This window comes from Oncorhynchus kisutch, linkage group LG2 (genome assembly GCF_002021735.2).
Source record: "Oncorhynchus kisutch isolate 150728-3 linkage group LG2, Okis_V2, whole genome shotgun sequence".
Taxonomy (NCBI): Eukaryota; Metazoa; Chordata; class Actinopteri; order Salmoniformes; family Salmonidae; genus Oncorhynchus; species Oncorhynchus kisutch.
The window spans coordinates 56,132,978-56,160,126 of record NC_034175.2 but is presented as its reverse complement, the minus strand read 5'-3'; the positions used below and the strand labels follow the sequence as shown (position 1 = coordinate 56,160,126).

Sequence of the window (27,149 nt, the reverse complement as noted above, 5' to 3'; positions counted from 1 at the left end):
TTGTCCCTCTTGCCCCTCCCTCGCCCACACCCTCTAGCCGTAGTAGATGCTGTGGAGGAGAGCATGTGGGCCAGCCGGCGTCTCCTCCTTGTCTACACTGGCTCTACGTTCTGCAGTGGAGGTCAGAGTGACAGCAGCAGCAGCGATGTCCTGGAGGCCTGGAAGAGCTTTGAGAGGCAGATGGCTATGCACCGTGCACTGCTGGAGGGTTCCCTTAAGGTGGTTCTGGTGGAGCTGGAAGAGATCACCCCCACACAGCTCGCCTTCTTCCCCGAGTCGGTGCGCCACCTCCGGGAGCGCCAGGGTGCTGTCTGCTGGTGGAAGAGTAGCAGGACTAGGAGGACCAGAGGGTTGAGGTGTGGGAGGTGGGGGGAAGAGGAGGTGAAGGAGAAGAGAGGGGCTTCGCCCTCTTTCTCCTCACCCTCTCTTTCCTCATCCTCACACTTCTGGAAGGAACTGAGGTATTATATGCCTGTGAGGGGCAAGAGGACAAAGTGTCCAGAGAAGAACAGTCTGTTGAACATCTGAAGGGATAGATGGGCTGTTGGGAGAGGACAGTGTTGGCATGTTATGGATGGATGTTCAAATGACCAACGTGAGGAGGAAATCTGTTGAATGAAAGATCTTCTGATACCATGGAGAATATAAAATAACACTTGGTAGTGACCATATTGGCAGAGCCAGTCATACACGCATGCACGTATGCTCACGCACACACGCGCACACACACATTATGGAACACTGCTACCATGTTGTACATACACACCAAATCTGTGTGAGAGCTTTAATAAAGATTTCACAGTATATTCTATATTATTTATTTGATGTCTTTGTTTCTATTTTAAAAATCCTCCCACCAAAATGTTCCTTTATTTATTAAGGATTGTTGAAAGAATGGTTTCTCAGATGGGCTCATCAATACGACGAACGTGACAAAGGCGCCGTGTGATATGAATACATTCTTCTTTATTAAACGAAGAACACTAAACAAAATAACAAAACGAACGTGCCGCTATATAACATGAGTGCTGACATGCAACAACACAGACAATAACCCACAAAACCAAAATGGAAAATGGCAACCTAAATAGGATCCCCAATCAGAGACAACGATAAACAGCTGTCTCTGATTGGGAACCAATTCAGGCCACCATAGACCTACATATACCTAGACATACCAAAACCCCACAGAATTACAAAAACCCTAGGCAAGACAAAAACACATACCACCCTTGTCACACCCTGACCTAACCAAAATAATAATAAAAAAACAAAGATAACTAAGGTCAGGGTGTGACACAGATTGATGTTAATCATCCATTGAGCTATAAGTGTAATATTTATGAATGCAGTTAATAATGCATAAGTAGGCCTAAGTATTTATGAATAACTTACTGACATTTACTTTTATAGCATTAATGTTTTATAAATGGTGTGCCGACTATTAACAAATACTTTATTAAAGCAAATTATTGTAGCGTTCCCTGAAAATTACCACAAACTTTGCAGAAAGGGTGTGGCGTTTGCAGAAGTTGGTTGGTATGCTAGCTCTTTTGTCATGGCTAGCCTACTAAACCTACATTCAGGTAGTCCTTAATCTGTGACTGCTAACCTGCTTTACTGTAATCCAATGTGATCATAAAATAGGCTATGTCATTTAAAAAAATGTTTATCGAAAAGCCTTAGACATCTAATATATATAGAATTTTAAGTAGCCTATTTTAATTAATGTCAAGTGGAGATAAAGTGAATATTAAAAATAATCAAATGGTTAATTATAGTAGTTCAATTAAACAATGTTAATAAGTGGACTGATCATGTTTTCAAAGATGATGATCAGTGAAAATATTGCTGACATTTAGTCCTATAAGGCTTAATAATGAATTATTAGCGTGATATGTACTGTAGGAGTAGTAGTAGTAGGCGTATAGGCCTACCTAAACTTGGACAAATGTTTTCGCAAGTAGACTTATGGGAAGTAACATTTAGCCACTTTAGATGGGAATGGCTTTTCTTCAATAGGTCTACATACGCATCACCTTCCAATTTCTTACTAGGCCAAGTTAAGTAGCCTTGTCTGATGTACTTTACTATGTTATGTAAAGTCTATCTGGGACACCCAAATGAGTATGATATGTTACGTTTGGTATAGTTACATGAGACCAAACTTAAGGCAAAAACGCGTATCCCGAGAATGCCTAGTTGCGTGTTCGTGTCTCATCACGGACAATTTTTGCAAATAACAAAGTTGTCACTACTTGCTACTTTACAACTATTTAGCATGTTAGCTAACCTTTCCCTTAACTCTAAGCCTAATCTTAACCCTTTTAGCTAACCCAGAGTTTTCCAAACTCGGCCCTCGAGACCCCAAGGGGTGCACGTTTGGTTTATACCGTAGAACTACACAGCTGATAAAAATAATCAAATAATCACAAAGCTTTGATTATTTGAATCAGCTGTGTAGTGCTAGGGGAATAATAAAAAAACATGCACCTTTTGGGGTCCCCAGGCCGAGTTTGGGAAAAGCTGAGTTAACTCTAACCCCTAGCCTAGCTAATGTTAGCATTCGCCACCTAGCTAACATTAGCAACAACAAATTGGAATTCGTGACATGTTTTACAATTCGTAAAATATTGTAAGTTTAGCAAAATTGTAACATATCGAAGTATTGCAATTTGTAACATATCATGCAAAATGGATGATGGACATCTTCAAATTATTACATACAGTAACATGAAATATAAGATATCATACTAAATGGAGCATCTCGGATTTACAGTTGAAGTCGGAAGTTTACATACACTTAGGTTGGAGTCATTAAAACTCGTTTTCAACCACTCCACAAATTTCTTGTTAACAAACTATAGTTTTGGCAAGTCGGTTAGGACATCTACTTTGTGCATGACAAGTAATTTTTCCAACAATTGTTTACAGACACATTATTTCACTTATAATTCACTGTATCACAATTCCAGTGGGTCAGAAGTTTACATACACTAAGTTGACTGTGCCTTTAAACAGCTTGGAAAATTCCAGAAAATGATCTCATGGCTTTAGAAGTTTCTGATAGGCTAATTGACATCATTTGAGTCAATTGGAGGTGTACCTGTGGATGTATTTCAAGGCCTACCTTCAAACTCAGGGCCTCTTTGCTTGACATCATGGGAAAATCTAAAGAAATCAGCCATTTTTTTTGTAGAACTCCACAAGTATTGTTCATCCTTGAGAGCAATTTCCAAATGCCTGAAGGTACCACGTTCAACTGTACAACAATAGTACGCAAGTATAAACACCATGGGACCACGCAGCCGTCATACAGCTCAGGAAGGAGACTCGTTCTGTCTCCTAGAGATTAATGTACTTTGGTGTGAAAAGTGCAAATCAATCCCAGAACAACAGCAAAGGACCTGTTGAAGATGCTGTAGGAAACAGATACAAAAGTATCTATATCCACAGTAAAACAAGTTCTATATCAACATAACCTGAAAAGCCGCTCAGCAAGGAAGAAGCCACTGCTCCATAACCACCATAAAAAAGCCAGACTATGGTTTGCACCTGCACATGGGGACAAAGATCATACTTTTTGGAGAAATGTCCTCTGGTCTGATGAAACACAAATAAAACTGTTTGGCCATAATGACCATCGTTATGTTTGGAGGATAAAGGAGGAGGCTTTGAAGCCGAAGAACACCATCCCAACCGTGAAGCACAGGGTGGCAGCATCATGTTGTGCGGGTGCTTTGCTGCAGGAGGGACTGGTACACTTCACAAAATAGATGGCATCGTGAGGAAGAAAAATGATGTGGATCACAATTGGGTCTTCCAAATGGACAATGACCCCAAGCATACTTCCAAAGTTGTGGAAAAATGGCTTAAGGACAACAATGTCAAGCTATTGGAGTGGCCATCACAAAGCCCTGACCTCAATCCTATAGAACATTTGTGGGCAGAACTGAAAAAGCGTGTGTGAGCAAGGAGGCCTACAAACCTGACTCAGTTACACCAGCTCTGTCAGGAGGAATGGGCCACAATTCACCAAACTTATTGTGGGAAGCTTGTGGAAGGCTACCCAAAATGTTTGACCCAAGTTAAACAATTTAAAGGCAATGCTACCAAATACTAATTGAGTGTATGCAAACTTCTGACCCACTGGGAATGTGATGAAATAAATAAAATCTGAAATAAATAATTTTCTCTACTATTATTCTGACATTTCACACTCTTAAAATGAAGTGGTGATCCTAACTGACCTAAAACAGGGACTTTTTACTTGGATTAAATGTCAGGATTTGTGAAAAACTGAGTTTAAATTTATTTTGCTAAAGTGTATGTAAACCTCCGATTTATGTAAACTTCCGACTTCCGAATAATACGAAATACTGTGACACCAGGTTGAGTTAAGATAGGCCTACAATACTAACCTCACAAAATGAGTAGTAGAAGCAGAAAGTAGAATAGTCCACCTGTATCTAGCTGAGTGGGCGGCTTGTAGTGGAACCAGGCATACGATGAGACGTAAATTAGGCTAACGTTACTCATATAGGTTAAAAGTTCCGGGAAGGGGATTTCCGCCAAACCATTACTCTTGTAGACCAAATGAGGAGACGGTGTTTATTCCACTGACGCAAAATATAGCACAAAGCATCAAACTACATTGCTAAGGTAAGTTTGCCTGCCAAATGTACAAACAATTATTATTTAATTTAGAATGTATTAACTTAATTATGGTGTCTAAATAACAACATAGATAAATGTGGCCAGTGTGGTTAGTTATAAAGACTCACTGACATACAGAGGCGCACTGAGAGAGTAGCTCTCTGATGGAACAATGTGTATGGCCTAATGAAAGCATTTTTTTTTTTACAATTCCCGCTAACTGAAGTGTGGGTTCAGTTCAGTGCTGACTGGGGCTGTATTTTCCTTGGGTTTTCATTGGCGTGTTTTTAAACGCACTTTGTCTTGCGGCGCCATAATCTGTGTTTCATTTCCCTATACAGCTGGGAAGTCTTCGAGGAGTTGGTTTAAAAGACAGGATATTTCTCAAGAGCCAGCGGTGTTTTCGCTTTGTGTTTGCGAACGACCGCTAATAGCCTATTTCACAGAGTTTAAGAGATACATTTTAAAGTTGTGTTAAATGTGATGCGAGGTCTATTTCTCTGTCTCAGATTCGGAACATCATGTTGTGGGAGTTCTACATTTGCTTTCTCAATATGACTCTGTTGCTCCACCTCTCCCTTGGCCAAGGTAAGTCAGGATGAAAGCGATTACAGGGAAATAGTATAGGCTAAAATGGGTAGAACTGAACAGTAGCACTCAGCAGCCACTCAACAGAGTGTTATTCAGTTGGAATAACAGGTTGGTTTGAGTGAGGGTACATTCACATGAAACAAAAAAACAGCAAAACAGCTGTTTTGTATAACAATCCCCTATAGATAATACTACAGTTTACTATAGAATTCTGTAGTAATCTATAGTAAACTGTAGTACATTGTAGAAACCTATACACACTAGTATCCCTTGACCGTGTAGTGCTTACTATAGACTTGTGGTATACTGTAGAATACTATACTACACAATATACTATCCCTCGATAATGTGTAGTACTTCATTTATAATTGTGTTGTATACTGTAGGAAACTATACTCCATCCACACTGTAGTATCCCTCAATTGTGTAGTGCCTACTATAGAATGTTGTCATATACTGGAGAATACTATACTACTCACTAGTATCCCCCTTTGATCGTGTAGTGCTTACTATAATATTTTTTAGTATACTGTAGAATACTATACTACCCACTGTAGTATCCCTTGATCATGTAGTGCTTACTTTAGAATGTTGTAGTATACTGTTTAGAATACTGTACGGCACGCTGTAGTATCCCTCGATCACATAGTGCTTACTTTACAATTTTTTACTGTAGCTTCTAGCTTTGTCGATGCCGTGTTGATTTGAACGTGCTGTCCCTGGGGAGCTCATGCTGGGAATTTCTTCAGAGGTTCCCCTTCGATCAATTTTGTAAATTACTGTAGAATACTATGCTCCACACTGTAGTATCCCTTGATTTATTTATTTTATTTTACTATTTAAAAACACCATACAACCACATATTTGGATACAATTCATTTATACATTTGTCAAGAATAATACAAAAAAAGTTTAAAATGTATTTCCAATGTGTTGCTAGTTCAAACATTACACATTTACAGCTAACCCTCATGAAAAAATAATATACCATGATACTATGGTCTTAAATACTGTAGTATTACTATATTAATATACTGTAGTGTTTACTGTAGTATTTTTGCGGCCATGACTGTAGTATACTTTAGTATCAATGTAGTGTTTTTGCAGACATTACCATAGTATACAATAGTATTCACTGTAGTGTTTACTATAGTGTTTTGCAGACATGACTATAGTATACTGCAGTATTTACTGTAGTGTTTGTATGTACATGACTGTAGTATACTGTAGTATTTACTGTAGTATTTTTGCGGACATGACTAATATATTGTAGTAACACCTGCCGACTAGGTTTTTAAAATCTTTTTAGGGGGTGGATTAGCTTTAGTATTGCAGATGGATTGTGGCTTCCATCAATGTAATTGTCTGCATCATTTGTAAATCCTGTATATATATATATTTGGACAAACCTATGCAAGGGTCTGCCAAGAGTGTGCAAAGCTGTCATCAAGGCAAAGGGTGGCTACTTTGAAGAATCTCAAACATAACATATATTTAGATTTGTTTAACATTTTTTTGTTTACTATGTGATTCCATACATGTTATTTCATAGTTTTGATGTCTTCACTATTATTCTACAATGTAGAAAATAGTAAAAAAAAAAAAAAAAAAAAAAAACTTGAATGGGTAGGTGTGTCAACTTTTGACTGGTACTGTATAATATATATATACAGTGCCTTGCGAAAGTATTCGGCCCCCTTGAACTTTGCGACCTTTTGCCACATTTCAAGCTTCAAACATAAAGATATAAAACTGTATTTTTTTGTGAAGAATCAACAACAAGTGGGACACAATCATGAAGTGGAACGACATTTATTGGATATTTCAAACTTTTTTAACAAATCAGAAACTGAAAAATTGGGCGTGCAAAATTATTCAGCCCCTTTACTTTCAGTGCAGCAAACTCTCTCCAGAAGTTCAGTGAGGATCTCTGAATGATCCAATGTTGACCTAAATGAATAATGATGATAAATACAATCCACCTGTGTGTAATCAAGTCTCCGTATAAATGCACCTGCACTGTGATAGTCTGAGGTCCGTTAAAAGCGCAGAGTGCATCATGAAGAACAAGGAACACACCAGGCAGGTCCGAGTTACTGTGGTGAAGAAGTTTAAAGCCGGATTTGGATACAAAAAGATTTCCCAAGCTTTAAACATCCCAAGGAGCACTGTGCAAGCGATAATATTGAAATGGAAGGAGTATCAGACCACTGCAAATCTACCAAAACCTGGCCGCAAATCTACCAAGACCTGGCCGTCCCTCTAAACTTTCAGCTCATACAAGGAGAAGACTGATCAGAGATGCAGCCAAGAAGCCCATGATCACTCTGGATGAACTGCAGAGATCTACAGCTGAGGTGGGAGACTCTGTCCATAGGACAACAATCAGTCGTATATTGCACAAATCTGGCCTTTATGGAAGAGTGGCAAGAAGAAAGCCATTTCTTAAAGATATCCATAAAAGTGTCGTTTAAAGTTTGCCACAAGCCACCTGGGAGACACACCAAACATGTGGAAGAAGGTGCTCTGGTCAGATGAAACCAAAATCGAACTTTTGGCAACATTGCGAAACGTTATGTTTGGCGTAAAAGCAACACAGCTGAACACACCATCCCACTGTCAAACATGGTGGTGGCAGCATCATGGTTTGGGCCTGCTTTTCTTCAGCAGGGACAGGGAAGATGGTTAAAATTGATGGGAAGATGGATGGAGCCAAATACAGGACCATTCTGGAAGAAAACCTGATGGAGTCTGCAAAAGACCTGAGACTGGGACGGAGATTTGTCTTCCAACAAGACAATGATCCAAAACATAAAGCAAAATCTACAATGGAATGGTTCAAAAATAAACATATCCAGGTGTTAGAATGGCCAAGTCAAAGTCCAGACCTGAATCCAATCAAGAATCTGTGGAAAGAACTGAAAACTGCTGTTCACAAATGCTCTCCATCCAACCTCACTGAGCTCGAGCTGTTTTGCAAGGAGGAATGGGAAAAAATGTCAGTCTCTCGATGTGCAAAACTGATAGAGACATACCCTAAGCGACTTACAGCTGTAATCGCAGCAAAAGGTGGCGCTACAAAGTATTAACTTAAGGGGGCTGAATAATTTTGCACGCCCAATTTTTCAGTTTTTGATTTGTTAAAAAAGTTTGAAATATCCAATAAATGTCGTTCCACTTCATGATTGTGTCCCACTTGTTTTATATCTTTATGTTTGAAGCCTGAAATGTGGCAAAAGGTCGCAAAGTTCAAGGGGGCCGAATACTTTCGCAAGGCACTGTGTATATATATATATATATATATATGTTTTCCTTTATTATTTTCCCCTAAACCTACCACCCCTACCCTAATTGGAGTAAACTAATGGACAACAACACTATACTCATACACATACTATATACATTTTACGGACACAGTATATTTTACAATTGTTATCTTTTTTTTGTTGGTCCCATCCTTCAGCTACCCTCAGCGCCATCTATCTCTGAAGACCATATAGTTTTGATTTCTATTTGCCATATATTTTTCAACTGTGCTGTGATGTTTCACAAAAGTTCAGAACCTTTCTATTCTCATAGTTTCTAAAGATTGTAAATTAAAGAAACATTTTTGCTAAGAGTATCATTATATTATTGATGGATTGACTATGACTTTTGTTGTCCTCCCAATTCATATTCATTATATAAATAGGCCCTGTTAATTTGATCTTGGCGTTCCAAATTAAATGGACATTTTTTGCTCATATAATTTAAAAAACAAGTCGCAAATAAGTCAACTGGGATATGAGTAAAGAGTTAATCGGAGGGATTTTTCCTTTCCATGATAGTAAGATCTTATCTATTTTTGCTAATCTTCTATTAAAACATATTTTAGTGAGATCATTTATTTATTTCGGGATATGAATACGGAGTATGTCCACTTCAACGTCAGACCATTTTATTGGTGAACTACACGGTAATGTAAAAGGTGTATTTTTTAGTGATCCAATACGTAATATTGTACACTTTGGTTGTAATCCAGAGAGGTTAGAAAAAGTATTTACATCTTCTATGAGGCTGTGGAGGGATCCAAATTGTGGATTTAAAAGAACATGAATCAGCATACAATGACACCTTTGTTTTTATAGACCTGGATTTCTAGCTCCTAGATATTATTGTTGGATCGGATTTGAATAGCTAACATTTCAAATTTGGTCAGCTAAAATGGCACAACTACCAGACTATGCCAGTTACTGTTTAATGAGGGGAACACCTCAACCAGAACGAGACACACGGGTTTGTGACAGGCAGCATATTGAGTTGGGTCAACAGTCCTGAGCAATGCAACGGACCATACAACACCTTATCAAAAATCTAAACGATTCCTCCTGCGGGGGCGGGGGCTGGGATAAAAACAATATATATAGGACAAAACACACATCACGACAAGCGAGACACCACAACACAACACAAAGAGAGACCTAAGACGACAACATAGCATTGGTAGCAACGCCACATGACAACAACATACGAGCAACACAACATGGAAGGCAGCACAAAACATGGTATAAACATTATTGGGAACAGACAACAGCACAAAGGCAAGAAGGTAGAGACAACAATACATCACGCGAAGCAGCCACAACTGTCAGTATGTGTCCAGGATTGAGTCTTTCAATGAAGCGATGGAGATAAAACTGTCCAGTTTGAGTGTGTTTTTGCAGCTCGTTCCAGTCACTACCCGCAGCGAACTAGGGATGTGTGTGCTTTGGGGACCTTTAACAGAATGTGACTGGCAGAAAGGGTGTTGTATGTGGAGGATGAGGGCTGCAGTAGGTATCTCAGATAGGGGGGAGTGAGGCCTAAGAGGGTTTTATAAAGAAGCATCAACCAGTGGGTCTTGCGACGGGTATACAGAGATGACCAGTTTACAGAGGAGTATAGAGTCTAGTGATGTGTCCAATAAGGAGCATTGGTGGCAAATCTGATGGCCGAATGGTAAAGAACATCTAGCCGCTGGAATGGATTACTATTGCAACAACACATCATCAGTAGGGTAAAACTAACCTGTCTCTATAAAACTAACCCTCACCTGCCGATCTCAAGGTTTTGCTCGCCTGAGGTAGAGTATCTCATGTAGACACCATTTACCAAGAGAGTTTTCATCTATATTTTTCGTAGCTGTCTATTTACCACCACATACCAATGCTGGCACTAAGCTATATAAAGTTAAGTAACTTAAAAGTGACCAATGAGCAATTTCTATATAATTACCTACTACTCATTACCAAGTGAAAATACCTCAAAACAAAGATGAGCTTCTCCTTTAGTCAACTTTATTGCAAAATTACAAGGATTTCTATTAGATTAATAATTTGATTCATTAGGTGAAACGAAGATATAGGCCTACTCAATAACATAAAAAATAACTATTCTAGTGGTTGTGTGTAGTAGTCTAGTTAGCTAATTTAGAAGAATAGGATTGTCTTTTTCTTCCCTTTTTAACATTACAAGTAACAATGGAAATCGACAACTCTAGGTCTGTTTCTTTGTTGTAAGCATTTACCCATCCTGGAGTCTGAGACCTTGTGGGAATCTGTGGTAGAGAAGAAGTAGAATGTAGCTATGACAAACAGAGGGGTTGGGAAACATTGTGGCACTGTTCAACTGACATGGCCAATGAGGAAGAAGCTTACCAAACCGCTTCGAGGCACAGTTAGCCTAGATATTGAATGGCAAAAAGCAATACTATATGGTGCAATAAAACATTAGCAAATTAGTTTGGCTGTAGCAGCTAATGACATTGACACAGACATGAAACTGGTGGTAGAGCTGATAGCAGAGCTGTATGTATCCACCCCCTTTAGGATGTCTTTCTCCATGTGGTGCTTGGCCAGGAGCCCATCAACGGCAGCTTTCATGGTGGGCATTGTCTATTGGTGGTCAGCATGGGGAGAAGCTGTCAGAGGCAGAGGTGTGCTTGGCAGATCTGAAAGAGAGACACAAAGTTATTTAAATGAGAGTTTATTTCACTTGACAATTCAATATAATTCAAACTTCATGCTGATGATCTGTACAACATGAGACAGATAGCAATACAGTATAAATATATACAGATAATGTGCATGTGGTGGATCCAAATAATAATTTTACTATTACTGGCTAGCGTGCTCTATTCCTGCATTTCCTGAAACTGTCTGATAAAACTTGCTAGTTGTTATTGTTCTATATGCTTTCCTCCTCCTCGCTGGTATGCAGATGCTTGACTACTTGATTATTTTGTTGTGGCTGTAACATTTCATGGACATTGCATTAGAACAGTGGTTCCCAAACTTTTTATAGTCCCATACCCCTTTCAACATTCAACCTCCAGCTGCGTACCCCCTCTAGCACCAGGGTCAGCACACTCTCAAATGTTGTTTTTTTGCCATCATTGTAAGCCTGCCCCACACACTATACGATACATTTACATAACTCTGCAATGTTGGGTTGTATTGGAGAGAGTCTCAGTCTTAAATCATTTCCCACACACAGTCTGTGTCTGTATTTAGTTTTCATGCTAGTGAGGGCTGAGAATCGGCTCTCACATAGGTACGTGGTTGCAAAGGGCATCAGTGTCTTTGCAACCGCGTAAACCTCCAAGCCAGGATACTCTGAAATCCAATCCAGAAATCTGGCAGTGGCTTCTGATTAAATAACATTTTCACAGAAATGCTTGTAGCGATTTCGATGAGGCTCTCTTGTTCAGATATCAGTAAGTGGACTGTAGGCAGGGCATAAAAGGGATAATGAATCCAGTTGTTTGTGTCATCCATTTTGGGAAAGTACCTGCTTAATTGCGCACCCATCTCACTCAGGTGCTTTGCTATATCACATTTACATTTTTTATTTATTTTTAGCCCCTTTTCTCCCCAATTTCGTGGTATCCAATTGTTAGTAGTTACTATCTTGTCTCATCGCTACAACTCCCTTACGGGCTCGGAATAGACGAAGGTCGAAAGCCATGCGTCCTCCGAAACACAACCCAACCAAGCCGCACTGCTTCTTAACACAGGTAGCCAGCCGCACCAATGTGTCCGAGGAAACACCGTGCACCTGGCTACCTTGGTTAGTGCGCACTGCGCCCGGCCCGCCACAGGAGTCGCTGGTGCGCGACGAGACAAGGATATCCCTACCGGCCAAACCCTCCCTAACCCGGACGACGCTAGGCCAATTGTGCGTTGCCCCACGGACCTCCCGGTCACGGCCGACTGCGACAGAGCCTGAGAGCCTGGGCCCGAACCCATAGTCTCTGGTGGCACAGCTAGTGCAGCTACTCTTCCTGGGGTCCAGCCAAATTAAGGCAGTTTATAAAATGTTAAAAACATTACAATACATTCACAGATTTCAAAACACACTGTGTGCCCCCAGGCCCCTACTCTACCACATATCTACAGTACTAAATCTGTGTGTATGTACATTACGTATGTTATCGTGTGTGTGTGTGTGTGTGTGCATACATTTGTTTGTGTTGCTTCACAGTCCCCGCTGTTCCATAAGGTGTTTTATTTATCTGTTTTTAAATCTAATTTTACTGCTTGCGTCAGTTACTTGATGTGGAATAGAGTTCTATGTAATCATGGCACTATGTAGTACTGTGTGCCTCCCATAGTCTGTTCTGGATTTGGGGACTGTGAAGAGACCTCTTGTGGCATGTCTTGTGAGGTATGTATGGGTGTCCGAGCTGTGTGCCAGTATGCATGGGTGTCCGAACTGTGTGCCAGTAGTTTAGACAGACAGCTCAGTGCATTCAACATGTCAATACCTCTCATAAATAAAAGTAGTGATGAAGTCAATTTCTCCTCCACTTTCAGCCAGGAGAAATTGACATGCATATTATTAATATTAGCTCTCTGTGTACATCCAAGGGCCAGCCGTGCTGCCCTATTGTGAGCCAATTGCAATTTTCCTAAGTCCTTTTTTGTGGCACCTGACCACACGACTAAACAGTAGGCCAGGTGCGACAAAACTAGGGCCTGTAGGACCTGCCTTGTTGATAGTGTTGTGAAGAAGGGAGAGCATCGCTTTATTATAGTTATTATACATACTTCTCCCCATCTTAGCTACTTCTGCATCAATATGTTTTGACCATGACAGTTTACAATCTAGGGTTACTCCAAGCAGTTTAGTCACATCAACTCTATCAATTTCCACATGATTTATTACAAGATTTAGTTGAGGTTTAGGGTTTAGTGAGTGTTTTGTTCCAAATACAATGATTTTAGTTTTAGAAATATTTAGGGATAACTTATTCCTTGCCACCCACTCTGACACCAACTGCAGCTCTTTGTTGAGTGTTGCAGTCATTTCAGTCGCTGTAGTAGCTGATGTGTGTAGAGTTGAGTCATCCACATACATAGACACTCTGGCTTTACTCAAAGTCAGTGGCATGTCATTAGTAAAAATTCAAAAAAGCAAGGGGCCTAAACAGCTACCCTGGGGAATTCTTAATTCTAACTGTATTATATTTGAGAGGCTTCCATTAAAGAACACCCTCTGTGTTCTGTTAGACAAGTTATAGCAGGGGGCGTAAAGCCATAGCACATACGTTTTTCCAGCAGCAGACTATGATCGATAATGTCAAAAGTTGTACTGAAGTCTAACAAGACACAATCATTTTATCATCACTTTCTGGGTTGCTTGATTGTTTTTAATGCTTTACTGGGAAGCTTATCAAAGGTAGGCTTACACTGGAGCTGGTAGTTATCTGCGATTGGGTGCAGAGATGTAGCAGAGTCAGGTGCAGGACACAGGTTTGAGCAACACAACGGAGTTTACTCACAAAAGTCAAACAAAATTCCAAATAGAAAAATACATACACATTAACACCTACAACAACCACTAAGACACCACCAATCATGGACAGAACAGAAATGTATGCCAGAGGGTTAGATAAGGAACATGATATGGGAATTGAAACCATGTGTGTGTAATACAGACAAAACAAAACAAAACTGAAACATGGATCGGTGGTGACTAAAAAGCTGATGATGTCGACCGCCGAACACCACCTGAACAAGGAGAGGGGCCAACTTCTGCACACCGCCCACCTTGACGTGCGGCTGGGCCGACACCGGCCTCGGGGACGACCCGGAGGGCGATCCGGGTGGAGACGGTAAAACTCCTGTAGCAATGAAGGATCTAGGATGTCCTCCACCGGTACCCAGCATCTCTCCTCCGGGCCGTATCCCTCCCACTCCACGAGGTACTGAAGGCCCCTCGCCCGACGCCTTGAGTCCATGATTGCTCGTACGGTATATGCCGGGACCCCCTCGATGTCCGGAGGGGGCGGAGGAACCTCCCGCACCTCAGACTGCTGGAGCGGACTAGCCACCACCGGTCTGAGGAGAGACACATGGAACGAGGGGTTAATACGATAATCAGGGGGAGTTGTAACCTATAACAAACCTCGTTCAGTCTCCTCAGGACTTTAAATGGCCCCACAAACCGCGGACCCAGCTTCCGGCAGAGCAGGTGAATGGGCAGGTTTCGGGTCGAGAGCCAGACCCGATGCCCCGGTGCATACACTGGGGCCTCACTGCGGTGGCGGTCGGCACTCGCCTTTTGCCTCCTGGCGGCCCGTTGTAGCCGCACATGGGCAGCGTTCCATGTCTCCTCAGAGTGCCGAAACCATTCATTCACCGCAGGAGCCTCGAATTGGCTCTGATGCCATGGTGCCAGGACCGGCTGATAACCCAGCACACACTGAAACGGTGATAGCTTGGTAGAGGAGTGGCGTTGGTAGGGAGTTGGAGTTGGTAGGGAGTTTTGGGCCATCTCCGCCCAGGGGATGTAAACCGCCCACTCCCCCGGCCGGTCCTGGCAATATGACTGCAGAAACCTACCCACATCCTGGTTGAGTCTTTCCACCTGCCCGTTACTCTCGGGGTGTAAACCTGAGGTAAGGCTGACTGAGACCCCCAGGTGTTCCATAAACACCCTCCAGACTCTAGACATGAATTGGGGACCCCAATCAGAAACTATATCCTCAGGCACCCCGGAATATGTGGGTGAACAGGGTCTCTGCAGTTTTTAGAGCCGTAGGGAGACCGGGCAAAGGAAGGAGACGGCAGGACTTAGAAAACCGATCCACAATGACCAGGATCGTGGTGTTACCCCGCGACAGGGGAGGATCCATCACGAAATACACCGATAGGTGTGACCACGGTCGTTGTGGAACGGGAAGGGGTTGTAATTTCCCTCTGGGCAGATGTCTAGGTGCCTTGCACTGCGCGCATACCAGGAGGAAACATAACAGGACATGATATGGGGATTGAAACCAGGTGTGTGCAATAGAGACAAAACAAAACGAAACTGAAACATGGATCGGTGGTGACTAGAAAGCCGGTGACATCGACCACCGAACACCACCCGAATAAGGATAGGGGCCGACATTCATTGGGACCTCTTCATCTGCAGACAGGGTTTTACGGCTCTCTCTGAGGACAGAAAACATCACAGAAGAAACAGGCTGCATTATACTCAAATTAGAAAGCACTGAATATTATGTTGCTACACCTCTCTGTCCTCAGTTTTTCTTGCTAGGGACTGGACCTGAATAATATTTTCTTAATGTGCTCCCACAAAGGACCTGCGCTATCCAGAGTAGCCCACTCTCCCTTCTCTGACAGCTGGAACTGCTAGCTAACCCTTTCACCCTCTTCCATAGCTGTTAGCTAGATACCTAGCTACAATTGCATTTAGAGTTACAACAAATACCTCAAGATAGCTACAGTGCATTCGGAGAGTATTCAGACCCCTTGACTTTTTCCACATTTTGTTATGTTACAGCCTTATTCTAAAATGGATTCAATTGTTTTTTCTCATTAATCTACACACAATACCCCATAATGACAATGCAAAAACAGGGTTAGAAATGTTTGCACATAAAATCACATTTACATAAGTATTCAGATCCTTTACTCTGTACTTTGTTGAAGCACCTTTGGCAGCGATTACAGCCATGGGACTTCTTGGGTATGATGCTACAAGCTTGGCACACCTGTATTTAGGGAGTTTCTCGCATTCTTCTCTGCAGATCCTCTCAAGCTCTATCAGGTTGGATCGGGAGCGTAGCTGCACAGCTATTTTCAGGTCTCTCCAGAGACGTTCGATCAGGTTAAGGTCCATGCTCTGTCTGGGCCACTCAAGGACATTCAGAGACTTGTCAGAAATCCACTCCTGCGTTCTCTTGTGTGTGTGCTTATGGTCGTTGTCCTGTTGGAAGGTGAACCATCACCCCGGTCTGAGGTCCTGAGCGCTCTGGCGTAGGTTTTCATCAAGGATCTCTCTGCACTTTGATCCATTCATCATTCCCTCAATCCTGATTTATCTCCCAGTCCCTGCTGCTGAAAAACATCCCCACAGCATGATGCTGCCACTCCGTGCTTCACCGTAGGGATGGTGCCAGGTTTCCACCAGACGTGACACTTGGCATTCATGCCAAAGAGTTCAATCTTGGTTTCATCAGAACAGAGAAAGTGGACCCCTGCCTTTTGGCTGACCCATATGAGGTATCAGGCTGGCTGAAAAAGGAGTTGTTTACTGTTTACTGGTGAAGGTAACCCGAAGTGGACTTGTGATTATTTTTTGTGTTTCTTCCACCCAGAAGGAGTGGCTGCTCCGCGCCATAAGACTGGGGAAAATACCTGTTACTTGCTTTGCTCTCAGGAACAGGGTGCCATTGAAAGGATATATTTCTTTATTATATTTGTGTATTGTCTAAAAACCTAAATACAATAATACACAAAAAGAAAGGAGTGATTACTGGGGTGGTGATGAGGGTGGTGGTGGATCAACTGATAAATGGAGATAAAAATGGAAATGGGGTGTCGAAGTAGATTGATGTCAAGTGCAAACAGAGTGAGCCAAGCGTCAGACTGAGTTCTAGAGGTGAAATGGAAGTGAATGAGGGCAAGTTAAGTAAGGTTTAAGTTGTGGTTGAAGATCTTGGAACCTGAGCCTAGCATCAATGGACATGATAAAGAAGAATTTGGTCCAGTAGGAGTGAAATTTTTTGGAGGAAGTGGATCTTTGCCTTTCGGGGGATCCATTTGTGGTTTCAAGGTGGGTGGGAAAGGAGTTGGGTGCAAGTGAATCAGTGAAGGTAACATATACTGGACTTGAGGACTCCATTTCACGCAACTTGAGTCAAGATCTATTTCTTGCTTTGCTCTTAGGAACAGGGTGCCATTAAAATGAGTCATTTCTGGGGTATCGTTAAGTGTGGAGGTGGAGCAATTGAAGTTGAAGATTCCTGGTGTTTGTGAGATAGAGTCTTCACCCAACAAAGTAATGTTAGGATATATCAGTTATCCTTTTAGAGCTTTTGTGACGAATCCACTGCACTGTTTCCGGTGCAACGTTTATGGTCATGTCGCAGCAGTTTGTAGGAGGGAGATTCCAAGATGGGAAGTGTGGTAAGTGTGCAGGATGGTATGAGATAGAGGATTGTGTAGTTTCAGTGGATATAATTATGTGTCAACTGTAAGGGTGCCCATATTGCTGTGGATTGGAAGTGTCAGGTGTGAGAGTGGTAGGCTGAGGAGGCTAGAGTCAGAGTAGTGCAGGAGGTGTCGTATGCTGAGGCATTGAAGAAAGTAGAGGAGGATGGGTCAAATGTGAGGGATCCTGAGAGGATCCCTGTGAGTAGTAGATCTGTGCCAGCACTGAGGGATAAGCCAACAAGTGATATATGCTTCTTAGCGTTTTTAGTAATGGTTATCTACTGTACCGCAGAAATGGAATGTCAATCTCAGAAAATAGATGTTTGGGTGTACTAGATTTGACTTCAGAAGAGTTAGTTTGTGTTGTGTGGTGGTGGCCTGTCCTCCCAGGTTGTTGGCATGGTGCAACCCTTTGATAGGGTCAAAGTAGTTATGTTAGCTTTATATTGTTTGTTTGCTTGCCATGTTATGCTATGTAGCCATTGATACATTGGCCTGCTATAGGTTCGGCCTATCATGCCGCATGCTATTGCACCCCCTTTCTGGCCATTTATTGTTTACTCCTGCTATATTTATGCATAGCTTTACCTTTACCCATTTATATGCATTGATTATTGTCATTAACAGACAATTTAATCATGTATGTTCATTGCCATTTATTATTTGCACCTCTCTGTCTCCTTTTTAGATAACCCATACTCCATACCAATTCTCAATAAGTCTAATGTCAACAACTTTCAATCATTCCCTGCCATGGATCATCTCCATTATCTGAATCTGTAAAGGCTCTTAAACTTAACTGCATCTCTGCCACCGCCTGCACTTTAACTGGAGTCCCACAGTAGATGGGCATCACCACAATCTTCTATCTGAACAATATTGTGTGACAGGCTAGGAACCAAAATTAGGGGAGAACATTCAGGAAATGTTTACAATGGAAAGGGGGATACCTAATCAGTTGTACAACTGAATGCCTTCAACTGAAATGTGTCTTCCACATTTAACCCAACCCCTCTGAGTCAGAGAGGTGCAGGGGGCTGCCTTAGTCAACATCCACATCTTCACTACCCAGTGAACATTTGGTTAACTGCTTTGCTCGGTGGCAGAACAACAGATTTTTAACTTGTCAGCACAGGGATTCAATCCATCAACCTTTCAGTTACTGGCCCAACGCTCTAACCACTAGGCTACCTGCCGGACATGTAGAGTGTCTGCAAGCGAAGGAATCTGAGATGTGGAAATGAAGGTCATGGTAAATGTTTATGAAGACTGTGAAGTGTTGCAACTGTGGTGGAAGGCATGAAGCTACATCTTTGGAGTGCCCGACAATTGTGAAAGAGAATGAGGTTGCCAAAGTCAGGGCTGTCCAGAACATTTCATATGCAGAGGGTGACAAAAGGGTGGAGGGAACGAAAGGTATTTTTGAGGACTCCATGGTATTGGAAAGGCCTTCAATACAGCCTGCAGAGTTGGCTTCCCTCCAGCAGGATCCAGGGATGTTAAGTGTAAAGAAGGTGGACTTTGTGATTTTTATGGCAATGGGCATCAATGTCACAGATAATGTGGAGGGAAATTCCAGGAAGATGGACATTATTGTGGATTCGGCAGAGCGGTTACTGGGACAAAAATATTTGTGTGTGTGTGTGTGTGTGTGTGTGTGTGTGTGTGTGTGTGTGTGTGTGTGTGTGTGTGTGTGTGTGTGTGTGTGTGTGTGTGTGTGTGTGTGTGTGTGTGTGTGTGTGTGTAGGCTGTACGGCATCGTTGCTGTTTTATTTCTGTGAGCAACCATTTTGTGACCATGCTGTTTGAAGAAATGTTTGAGGTGTGGTCGATTGTTCATAATGGTATGTGTTGTTTGACAATCAGTGAGTTTATTCATGTCACAATATTCGAGATGTTCATTATGTAAAGCCACTTCAATAATGTCTTTGTGGTTTCATTTAATTGGTTTGTTTGGGGAGGCTTTGCTGGTTTGAGGTCCAGTCATTTTATTGGCAGCGCCCTCCAGTACCCGCCTCTACTGTTTCCCTTTAATGGGCCTTGAACCTGTCTTACGTTTAGATGTTACAATTGTAATCAAATGTTTATATTTTTGCTAAGGTGTTGTCTGGTCCGTTCCATTGCTCAGAACTGTTGACCCAAATTAATAGGCGACACACCTGTGTCACACACCTGTGTCGGCAGGTGTTACTACAGTCATGTCCGCAAAAACACTTCAGCAAATACTAGTCATGTCTGCAAAAAACACTACAGTTATTACTACGGTAAAGTCCGCAAAAACACAAAACTTTTTGGGGGAATTGAGCTCACTAATTCAACCATTTTGAATAGAGAAAAATAATAATTATCCTGTTTTGTGTTACTGTGTGTATCGCAATGATCATGGAAAAAAGGAAGAAAACCAGAGAATTATCTGAGGAGGTCCGACACAAGGTTGTAGCCAAGCGTGAACAATCTCAAGGCTACAGAGACCTTGCTGTTCCTGTTTCCACCGTATGTAATGTTGGCCCATGCCACTGTAGCCAACCTCCCTGGATGTGGCAGCAAGAGAACTTGATGGAAGATTGCAGCAAAGGATTGTTTGGATGGTGGAGAAAACACCTCCGTCAACTGACACCCAGATTCAAGCTGACCTTCAGACACAATGTAGAACAGTTTCAACTCGCACCATCCGTCAACAACTCAATGAAAGGGGGTTATATGGTAGGAGACCCAGGAGGTCCCCACTGATGAGATAAATACATAATAAAGCCCAACTGCAATTTGCCAAAACACCTGAACATGCCAAAATCCTTCTGGGAGAATTTCCTGTGGACTGAGACCAAATTAGAGCTTTATGGTAAAGCACACCATCTCTATGTTTACAAAAAACAACATTAATCCTTCAAAGAAAATAACACCTTCCCTACAGTCAAACATGGAGGAAGTTCAGTGATGTTTTGGGATTGCTTTGCTGGCATCATGAAATCAGGAGAATACCAAGGCATTTTGGAGGCATTGTGGAGCGCAATGTCGGACCCAGTGTTAGAAAGCTGGGTCTCTGTCAAATGTCATGGGTCTTCCAGCATGAAAATGAGCCCAAACACACCCAGCAAAGGTTCAAGACAAAATGCTGGACTGTTCTGAAGTGGCCAGCAATGAGTTCAGATCTAAATCCCATTGAAAACCTGTGGAGAAGGCACTCTTCAAATCTGGGAGAACTGCAGCAGTTTTCACAAGAGGAGTGGGCCAAACTACCAGTACAGAGGTGCAGGAAACTCATCAATGGCTATAGGAAGCACTTGATCGCAGTTATTTTGACCAAAGGCTGTGCTACCAAATATTAAGTCTAGGGTGTCAATTTTGTCAATGCCCTTTCTGCTTATTTTCTGATTTAAATGGATATATTAAGTTCTGAATCAAAAACAAAGGTTCTGTTGTCAAGCCCTGACCTTAGAGCTTTTCATGTCTCTATTTTGGTTTGGTCAGGGTGGGATTTGGGTGGGCATTCTATGTTCCTTTTTCTATGTTTTTGTATTTCTTTGTTTTGGCCGGGTATGGTTCTCAATCAGGGACAGCTGTCTATCGTTGTCTCTGATTGGGAACCATACTTAGGTAGCTTTTTCCCACAGGGTTTTTGTGGGTAGTTAATTTCTGTTTAGTGTTTGCACCTTACAGGACTGTTTTGGTTATTCTCTTTGATATTTTTGTTATAGTGATCAGTTTTAATAAAACTCTGAGCTTTGGTTCCGAAGATTCCTCATCTTCCGATGACGAATACCGTTACATCTATTAATAGTGAAATTAACAGTTGTGGAGACCAAATACTTAGTTCAATTTGAACTTTTTTAGGGAACATTGTGAGTTACGTGAAAAAAGTAAAACACTACAGTGAATAATTTAGTAAACTGCAATCATGTCTGCAAAAATATTAGTGAATACTATAATATACTACAGTCATGTCCGCAAAAACACTTCTGTAAATACCACAGTATACTACAGTAAAGTCCACAAAAAAACACTACAGTGAACACTGTAACATTCTACAGTTACAGTATGTCCGCAAAAACACTTCAGTAAATACTACAGTATACTACAGTTATGTTCGCAAAAACTCTACAGTCAATACTATAGTATACTATAGTCATGTCCACAAAACCCTACAGTACAGGCCGCAAAAACACTACAGTGAAAGTATAGTATAAAAATATAGTAATACTACAGTATTTTGACCTATAGTATTTTTTTCATGTAGGATCATTCTAATGGTTTCTCCTAAACCAACTGTTGCTTGCTATGATCTGTATTATGCTTTGTAAAAGCCTTCACATCCAAAATAAGGTATGGCTATATAGTGTTCCCTATGTTAACTTATTAAGCAGTAGTGGAAAAAGTACCCAATTGTCATACTTGCGTAAAACTAAAGATATATAGTTTTATATATATATATATTTTTTTTAATAAAGGTTATAAAGCTCTTATCGGTAACTTGTACATAAATTATTTCATTTTTCAAGGCTTTATTAACATTTTCAAAGGTGGGGTTTAATTTAGGTGTGTAAATTGATGTAATATGTTTGACTTTACTGTTTCTGTCATGGGAGACAGGTGGTATCATGCTGTCTTTCTCTCTCTCTCTCTACCCCCCTCTCCCCTCCCCCTCACTTAGTTTTGAAATGCTCTCTTATTAAATGTTTTTCTCCTTCTATACATCCTGTCTCCATAAATGGGGTCTAAATCTGAAATGTGCGTGAGAAGAAAGGCTGATTGGTTTGGCCTTCTTTTTATGCATGTAGATATTGCAAACATTAAGGTCAAGCAACCTCAAAGTGTAACAGCAGCAGTTTCATTTCCTGCTTGGAGTGCCTTGAAAAGTGCTCTACATTGGTATTTTACTGTCAATGCTCAATATAGATTTGCTCTAGCATAGATAGCTACTACTCTTCATCAGTGGCTAACAGTGATTTGTTCAGGACCCACTGGAGGGTCACAGCTGATGGTTTGTGGGTTGCAGCTGACTGGCCATCGGGTTCCAGTTTTCTCAGCGAGTCATGTACTGCTAAACCTCAAGCCTATACTGTTTTAAGTACTCCTGTCCTCCTCCTCCTAAATTGCCCCTGAGGGAATTGATGGTCGTATTGAGTTGACATAAACCAGTAACAACAACCTCTTCATTGTGTCATCCAGAACACCAGGGGGCCGTAGAGGTCCACCACATCAGTGCAGGTCACTTCTTCCAGCTTAAGTGTAGTGATGACGATGACGCTGAGGCCCGAACCACTGTGACCTGGAGTAGAGGGGGGAACCAGACCCTTAACACGACCTCTGGGGTGGATGTCAGAGGGGAGGTTCTGTGGTTTCTACCTACCCACACCTCCCATAACGGACACTACACTTGTGAGAGCAAGTAAGAAACCTCTCTAGGTTACTGTATGTAGTTGAGAAAATGCCTTTGTTAAAGCATATCATCATATTTTAGTTCCTAAAGTGATTTCAAGAATGTTTGGAGATAATTCCAATATCGCACACAGATTGAATCAGGATGATTGGTATGAATCAGTCTTCACTTTCCAGATCCTAAATGTATTAATGTCTCACATTAATAATCCTCAACTTTATTGTTTCAATAGTAAATGGAGAGCACTGGTCATATGTTCATGTGTGTTATGACACAGGTACCCCACTGGATCGTGGGAGATGAAGTTTGTTTTGTCTGTGGACCCTGGGCCCTGTCCTGTCCCAGCTGAGATCAGGACTGTATCCCAGGGGATGAGTGAAGTGGTGTTCTGCAGACAGCAGGATGTCCTCAGTCTAGACCCCACAGCACACATCCGATGGTTCAAGGTAAGAGCAGACGCCCATCTAGACATACCCGTGCCATAAGGCCTGCATTACAATGTCATAGTAATGACATAAAAGATGTAATGAACAATCATAAGAGCTGACATCAGCTTATGACAACGGGCATGATACCTTGTGTCATTGCTGTCAAGTACTCAAAATTGGTAATAGAAAAAAACATTTGGGAAAGTTGGGATAACATTTGGGATAATTAGATAGGATTGCGTGAGCTAAGTTTGACATACAGCATCTCTGATGGGATGTGCAGGACTGTAGTCCTGTCGACAAGCATGGAGAGACGATCATTGAAGAAGATTGTCCGAAGAGGCTCCGGTTGGTCAATGCTACTGAGAGCCATGCTGGAGTTTATACCTGCCTGGTAGAGTTCTCTCTGCAGGGGAGAAACTACACCGCCACCCACAGCACTCAGCTTAAAGTCAACAAAGGTAAAGCTAAACCTCCGTTTCAATTTTATGCCATGAGCATATATTTCTTCTGACCACACTTTCTGTGGCTGCAACCGAGAGTGAAATTGTCAATTGTTTATATTTTCCATTTATTTGTTATTCTCTGTTTGCTACAATTAGGTGATTTGTAACTTTGTAAGGATTGGAGCGTTTCTGTTTACCTGTACGTTATCGATACGGCTTTGTTTGACTATCCTGCCATACCTGTGTGGTCTTTGTATTGGCAGAAAAAGTCCCGTTGAAACCCCAAGTAACCTATCCCAGAAAAGAAACCTTTACGGTTGAACCAGGTGAGAAATAAGGACATCATGCTCTTTAGGAGATAATACTAAAAATGGCCATGACACAGCCACTGACTCAAGAGTGTTTTCTGTTTTACGGCAGGCTCAAGAGTAGAGCTGGTGTGTTCAGCGTTTCTAGGGGTTGGTGAAGGTACAGAGTCAGAGAGCTCTATGTTCTGGACAGTAGATGGAAGACATACTGACCACATAGAACAGCTCAACGTGACAAAGACAACAATGTGAGTACTCTTTTAAAACTAGTATACGCTCTGTATCTCAGTCTGTGTGTTTGCAGAGGTGTGTGCGTGCTTGCCTGTGTGGGTACACATGCGTGTGCATGAGTATGTGTGTAGAACTCTGTCCTACACTGTGACTGTGACCATCTCACTCTCTCACCACCTGCACCTCAGCCTTCCTAGGAGTAGTGGGGTCTATGGCCGGTCCACTCTGTCTATCTATGAGGTCCGTCCTGAGTTCCTCAACGTGACCATCAGCTGCATCGCCAGGAACGCCGTGGGTCGGGACATAGGGTTTCTGTGGCTCCAACCAGGTAGGATCCCAAACACAGTCCTAAGTAACATGGAGGACTTAAAATCACCCATAAGAGTCTGTTTGAACAGGACGTTGGCCATGTCATTTGTGAGAGATTTGATTTAAGGTGCTGATTTCCTTCCTTTCTAGCCAATCACAGTGGTTTCTACACATGCCTGTGTCTCTGCCTGGCCTTTTCTATGGTCGTTCTTGGAGTAGCGATGTGCTGCCTCTTTAAAGTGGACCTGGTGCTGGCCTATAGGAGACTCCTCCCCCTAGTGTCCAAAAAGAGAGGTGCGTAAACAGATCCTCCACAATCACATACGATTCCTGGCTCTAAACCTGAAGGACTTTGGCCATTTTCTAAATATGTATATTTATTATGGATAAAATGTTTATATTCTCTTTTCCTTCCCTCCTCTTCTCCTCCTCTCTTCTCCTTCCCTCCTCTTCTCCTCCTCTCTTCTCCTTCCCTCCTCTTCTCCTCCTCTCCTCTCCTCTTTACTTCTCCAGCACCAGATGGAAAGCTGTATGATGCCTATGTCAGTTATGTCCATGGTGATGGGTTGTCCAGGGCAGAGATGTTTGCTCTGCAGGTTCTACCTGAGGTGTTGGAGAGACGATACGGATACACACTTTTTGTCAGTGGCCGGGATGACCTCCCTGGGGAAGGTACACACACACACACACTTTGATTGATATGAATGTTGATCTACTGCATTGTCCCTGTTCACAAAATAAAGTCCCATGTTTCTCTGTAGCGATCCATGATGTCACCTCAGAGACAATGCGGAGAAGCAGACGACTCATCATCATCCTGTCAGCCCAGAGTGCATCCCCTCTACACCCCAAAATGGATCCTGAGGACCAGTTACCACTGCACCAGAGCCTGCAGGACCGCCCTAGCTACGACCAGCAGATTGGCCTGTACGACGCTTTGATCCAAAATGGCCTCCGGGTTGTCCTGGTGGAGATAGATGGCAAGGTGGACTACACTTCCCTGCCCAAGTCACTGCACTATATCAGGAGGAAGCAGGGAGCTCTGAGGTGGAGGAGGCCCAGCTCTGGAAAGAGCAGCTCCACTGCGTCCCCTAATGGCCACTTCTGGAAGTGTCTGAGATACCACATGCCCTTCAAGCCCAAAGGGGCTCTGAAACCGCAGCCAACACCTGGGATAAACTGTAGTATAGAACTGTATTAGTCATGTCTCTATTAGACGTTATCTGACAATGTTTATATTGATGTATTCACATGGCTATTATGCCTATGGCTGGTGAGGCCAACCCTGATCCTGGAACCCTTGAATTGTTGAATTATATAATTTTTTTTATATGTTTGAGATACCAATGTGATCGAGTGTCCTAAGAATTGTACAAGAGCACTTGTGCAGATTGAGAGGCTTTTTCTTGTAGCAATCCGGCCTACAAGAAACAGTTACACTCCTCCTGAATAGAGTTTTGCTAATTTTGCTCATACTTTGCTCATACTAGTTCCAGTGTAATCGAGTGTCCTCTAAGAATTGTGCAAGAGCACTTGAGAAGCTTTTTCTAGCAGTAACAGAGTTATTTGTGTAATGCGTCAGTGCAGTGGTACTGGTACAGCTGGCCTGGCGCTATGCTGTCTCAGTATCAACAGCATATCATCTGGATGGTTTGGAAACAATATGGTCTCAACCAAGGTTTCCACTGACTTAGTAATCTCTAAATGGTACAGTAACTACATCTGTTTTGTCTTGTTTTTATTATATAACTACTGTACTTTATTAGTTCACTTTACACTGTACATTTGATAAATTATGAAATGTGATGAACTGGACTATTTTCTTCCAATAGTTCCATCAATAGTTGCTGAATATAATGATAGATATGTTCGAGACCTTTAAGTTAATGAAGTTTAATTAATGTTTGCCTCTGTGTGCATGTTTGAGAAAGAGTGTATGCTCTTGTGAATGCTGCATGTCAATTAAAAGTGTGTGTTTGATGGGTTAGATGAGTGATTAATTTCTGAGAAATCATGAAACCATAATCTCTAACCAATACACCTCCCTAGAACTAAGAAGGTGTCATGAGGTTGTAGGATTAGATCACTGATGACTATATGTAATTATTATCACCAGTAGTTTACACAGGAACAGCCTGTATGTATTTGTATGTTATATTTGTATTTATAATGGATCTGCCCAGGCAGCAGCTACTCTTCCTGGAGACCGGCAAAATTAAGGCAGTTATACAATTTTAAAGACATTGCAATACATTCATAACAGATTTCACAACACACTGTGTGCCCTCAGACCCCTACTCCAGTACCACATATCTACAACACAAAATCCATGTGTACGT

At 41.9% G+C, this 27,149-nt stretch overlaps 2 protein-coding genes across 7 annotated transcripts in view; both read left to right on the top strand.

The window, feature by feature from the left end:
* LOC109868458 (interleukin-1 receptor type 1) overlaps positions 1-811 on the top strand; it is a 36,803-nt gene extending 35,992 nt beyond the window's left edge. For 3 of the 4 annotated variants that reach the window (XM_031797952.1, XM_020458043.2, XM_020458060.2), the window contains one exon: positions 38-809. In XM_031797952.1, the coding sequence (XP_031653812.1) occupies positions 38-528 (491 nt within the window). In that variant the 3' untranslated portion in view covers positions 529-809. Of the gene's footprint in view, positions 1-37 lie in introns of all 4 variants that reach the window. The other variant, XM_020458052.2, reaches the window with a different exon arrangement.
* A 3,565-nt stretch (positions 812-4,376) lies between these two features.
* LOC109868477 (interleukin-1 receptor type 1) lies at positions 4,377-26,797 on the top strand. Of its 3 annotated transcripts, XM_020458072.2 has the most exons (11): positions 4,377-4,662; positions 5,166-5,244; positions 22,878-23,097; positions 23,366-23,534; positions 23,800-23,977; positions 24,226-24,288; positions 24,383-24,518; positions 24,690-24,829; positions 24,961-25,104; positions 25,324-25,482; positions 25,572-26,797. In XM_020458072.2, the coding sequence occupies exons 2-11, from the start codon at positions 5,178-5,180 to the stop codon at positions 26,009-26,011; spliced, it is 1,716 nt and encodes a 571-aa protein (XP_020313661.1). In that variant the 5' UTR covers positions 4,377-4,662; positions 5,166-5,177; the 3' UTR covers positions 26,012-26,797. The 3 variants fall into 3 exon arrangements, with proteins under 3 accessions (XP_020313661.1, XP_031653797.1, XP_020313668.1); XM_031797937.1 differs by lacking the exon at positions 5,166-5,244 and having other exon boundaries at positions 4,424-4,662; XM_020458079.2 differs by lacking the exon at positions 4,377-4,662 and having other exon boundaries at positions 4,716-5,244.
* The last annotated feature ends 352 nt before the right edge of the window (positions 26,798-27,149 follow it).

Bases quoted from the DNA above. Each gene is read 5' to 3' on its own strand.
- LOC109868477 (XM_020458072.2), top strand. From the start codon at position 5,178: ATGTTGTGGGAGTTCTACATTTGCTTTCTCAATATGACTCTGTTGCTC. The intron at 5,245-22,877 runs GTAAGTCAGGAT...TGTGTCATCCAG, and splicing joins CCACCTCTCCCTTGGCCAAG to AACACCAGGGGGCCGTAGAG. The intron at 25,483-25,571 runs GTACACACACAC...GTTTCTCTGTAG, and splicing joins GGATGACCTCCCTGGGGAAG to CGATCCATGATGTCACCTCA.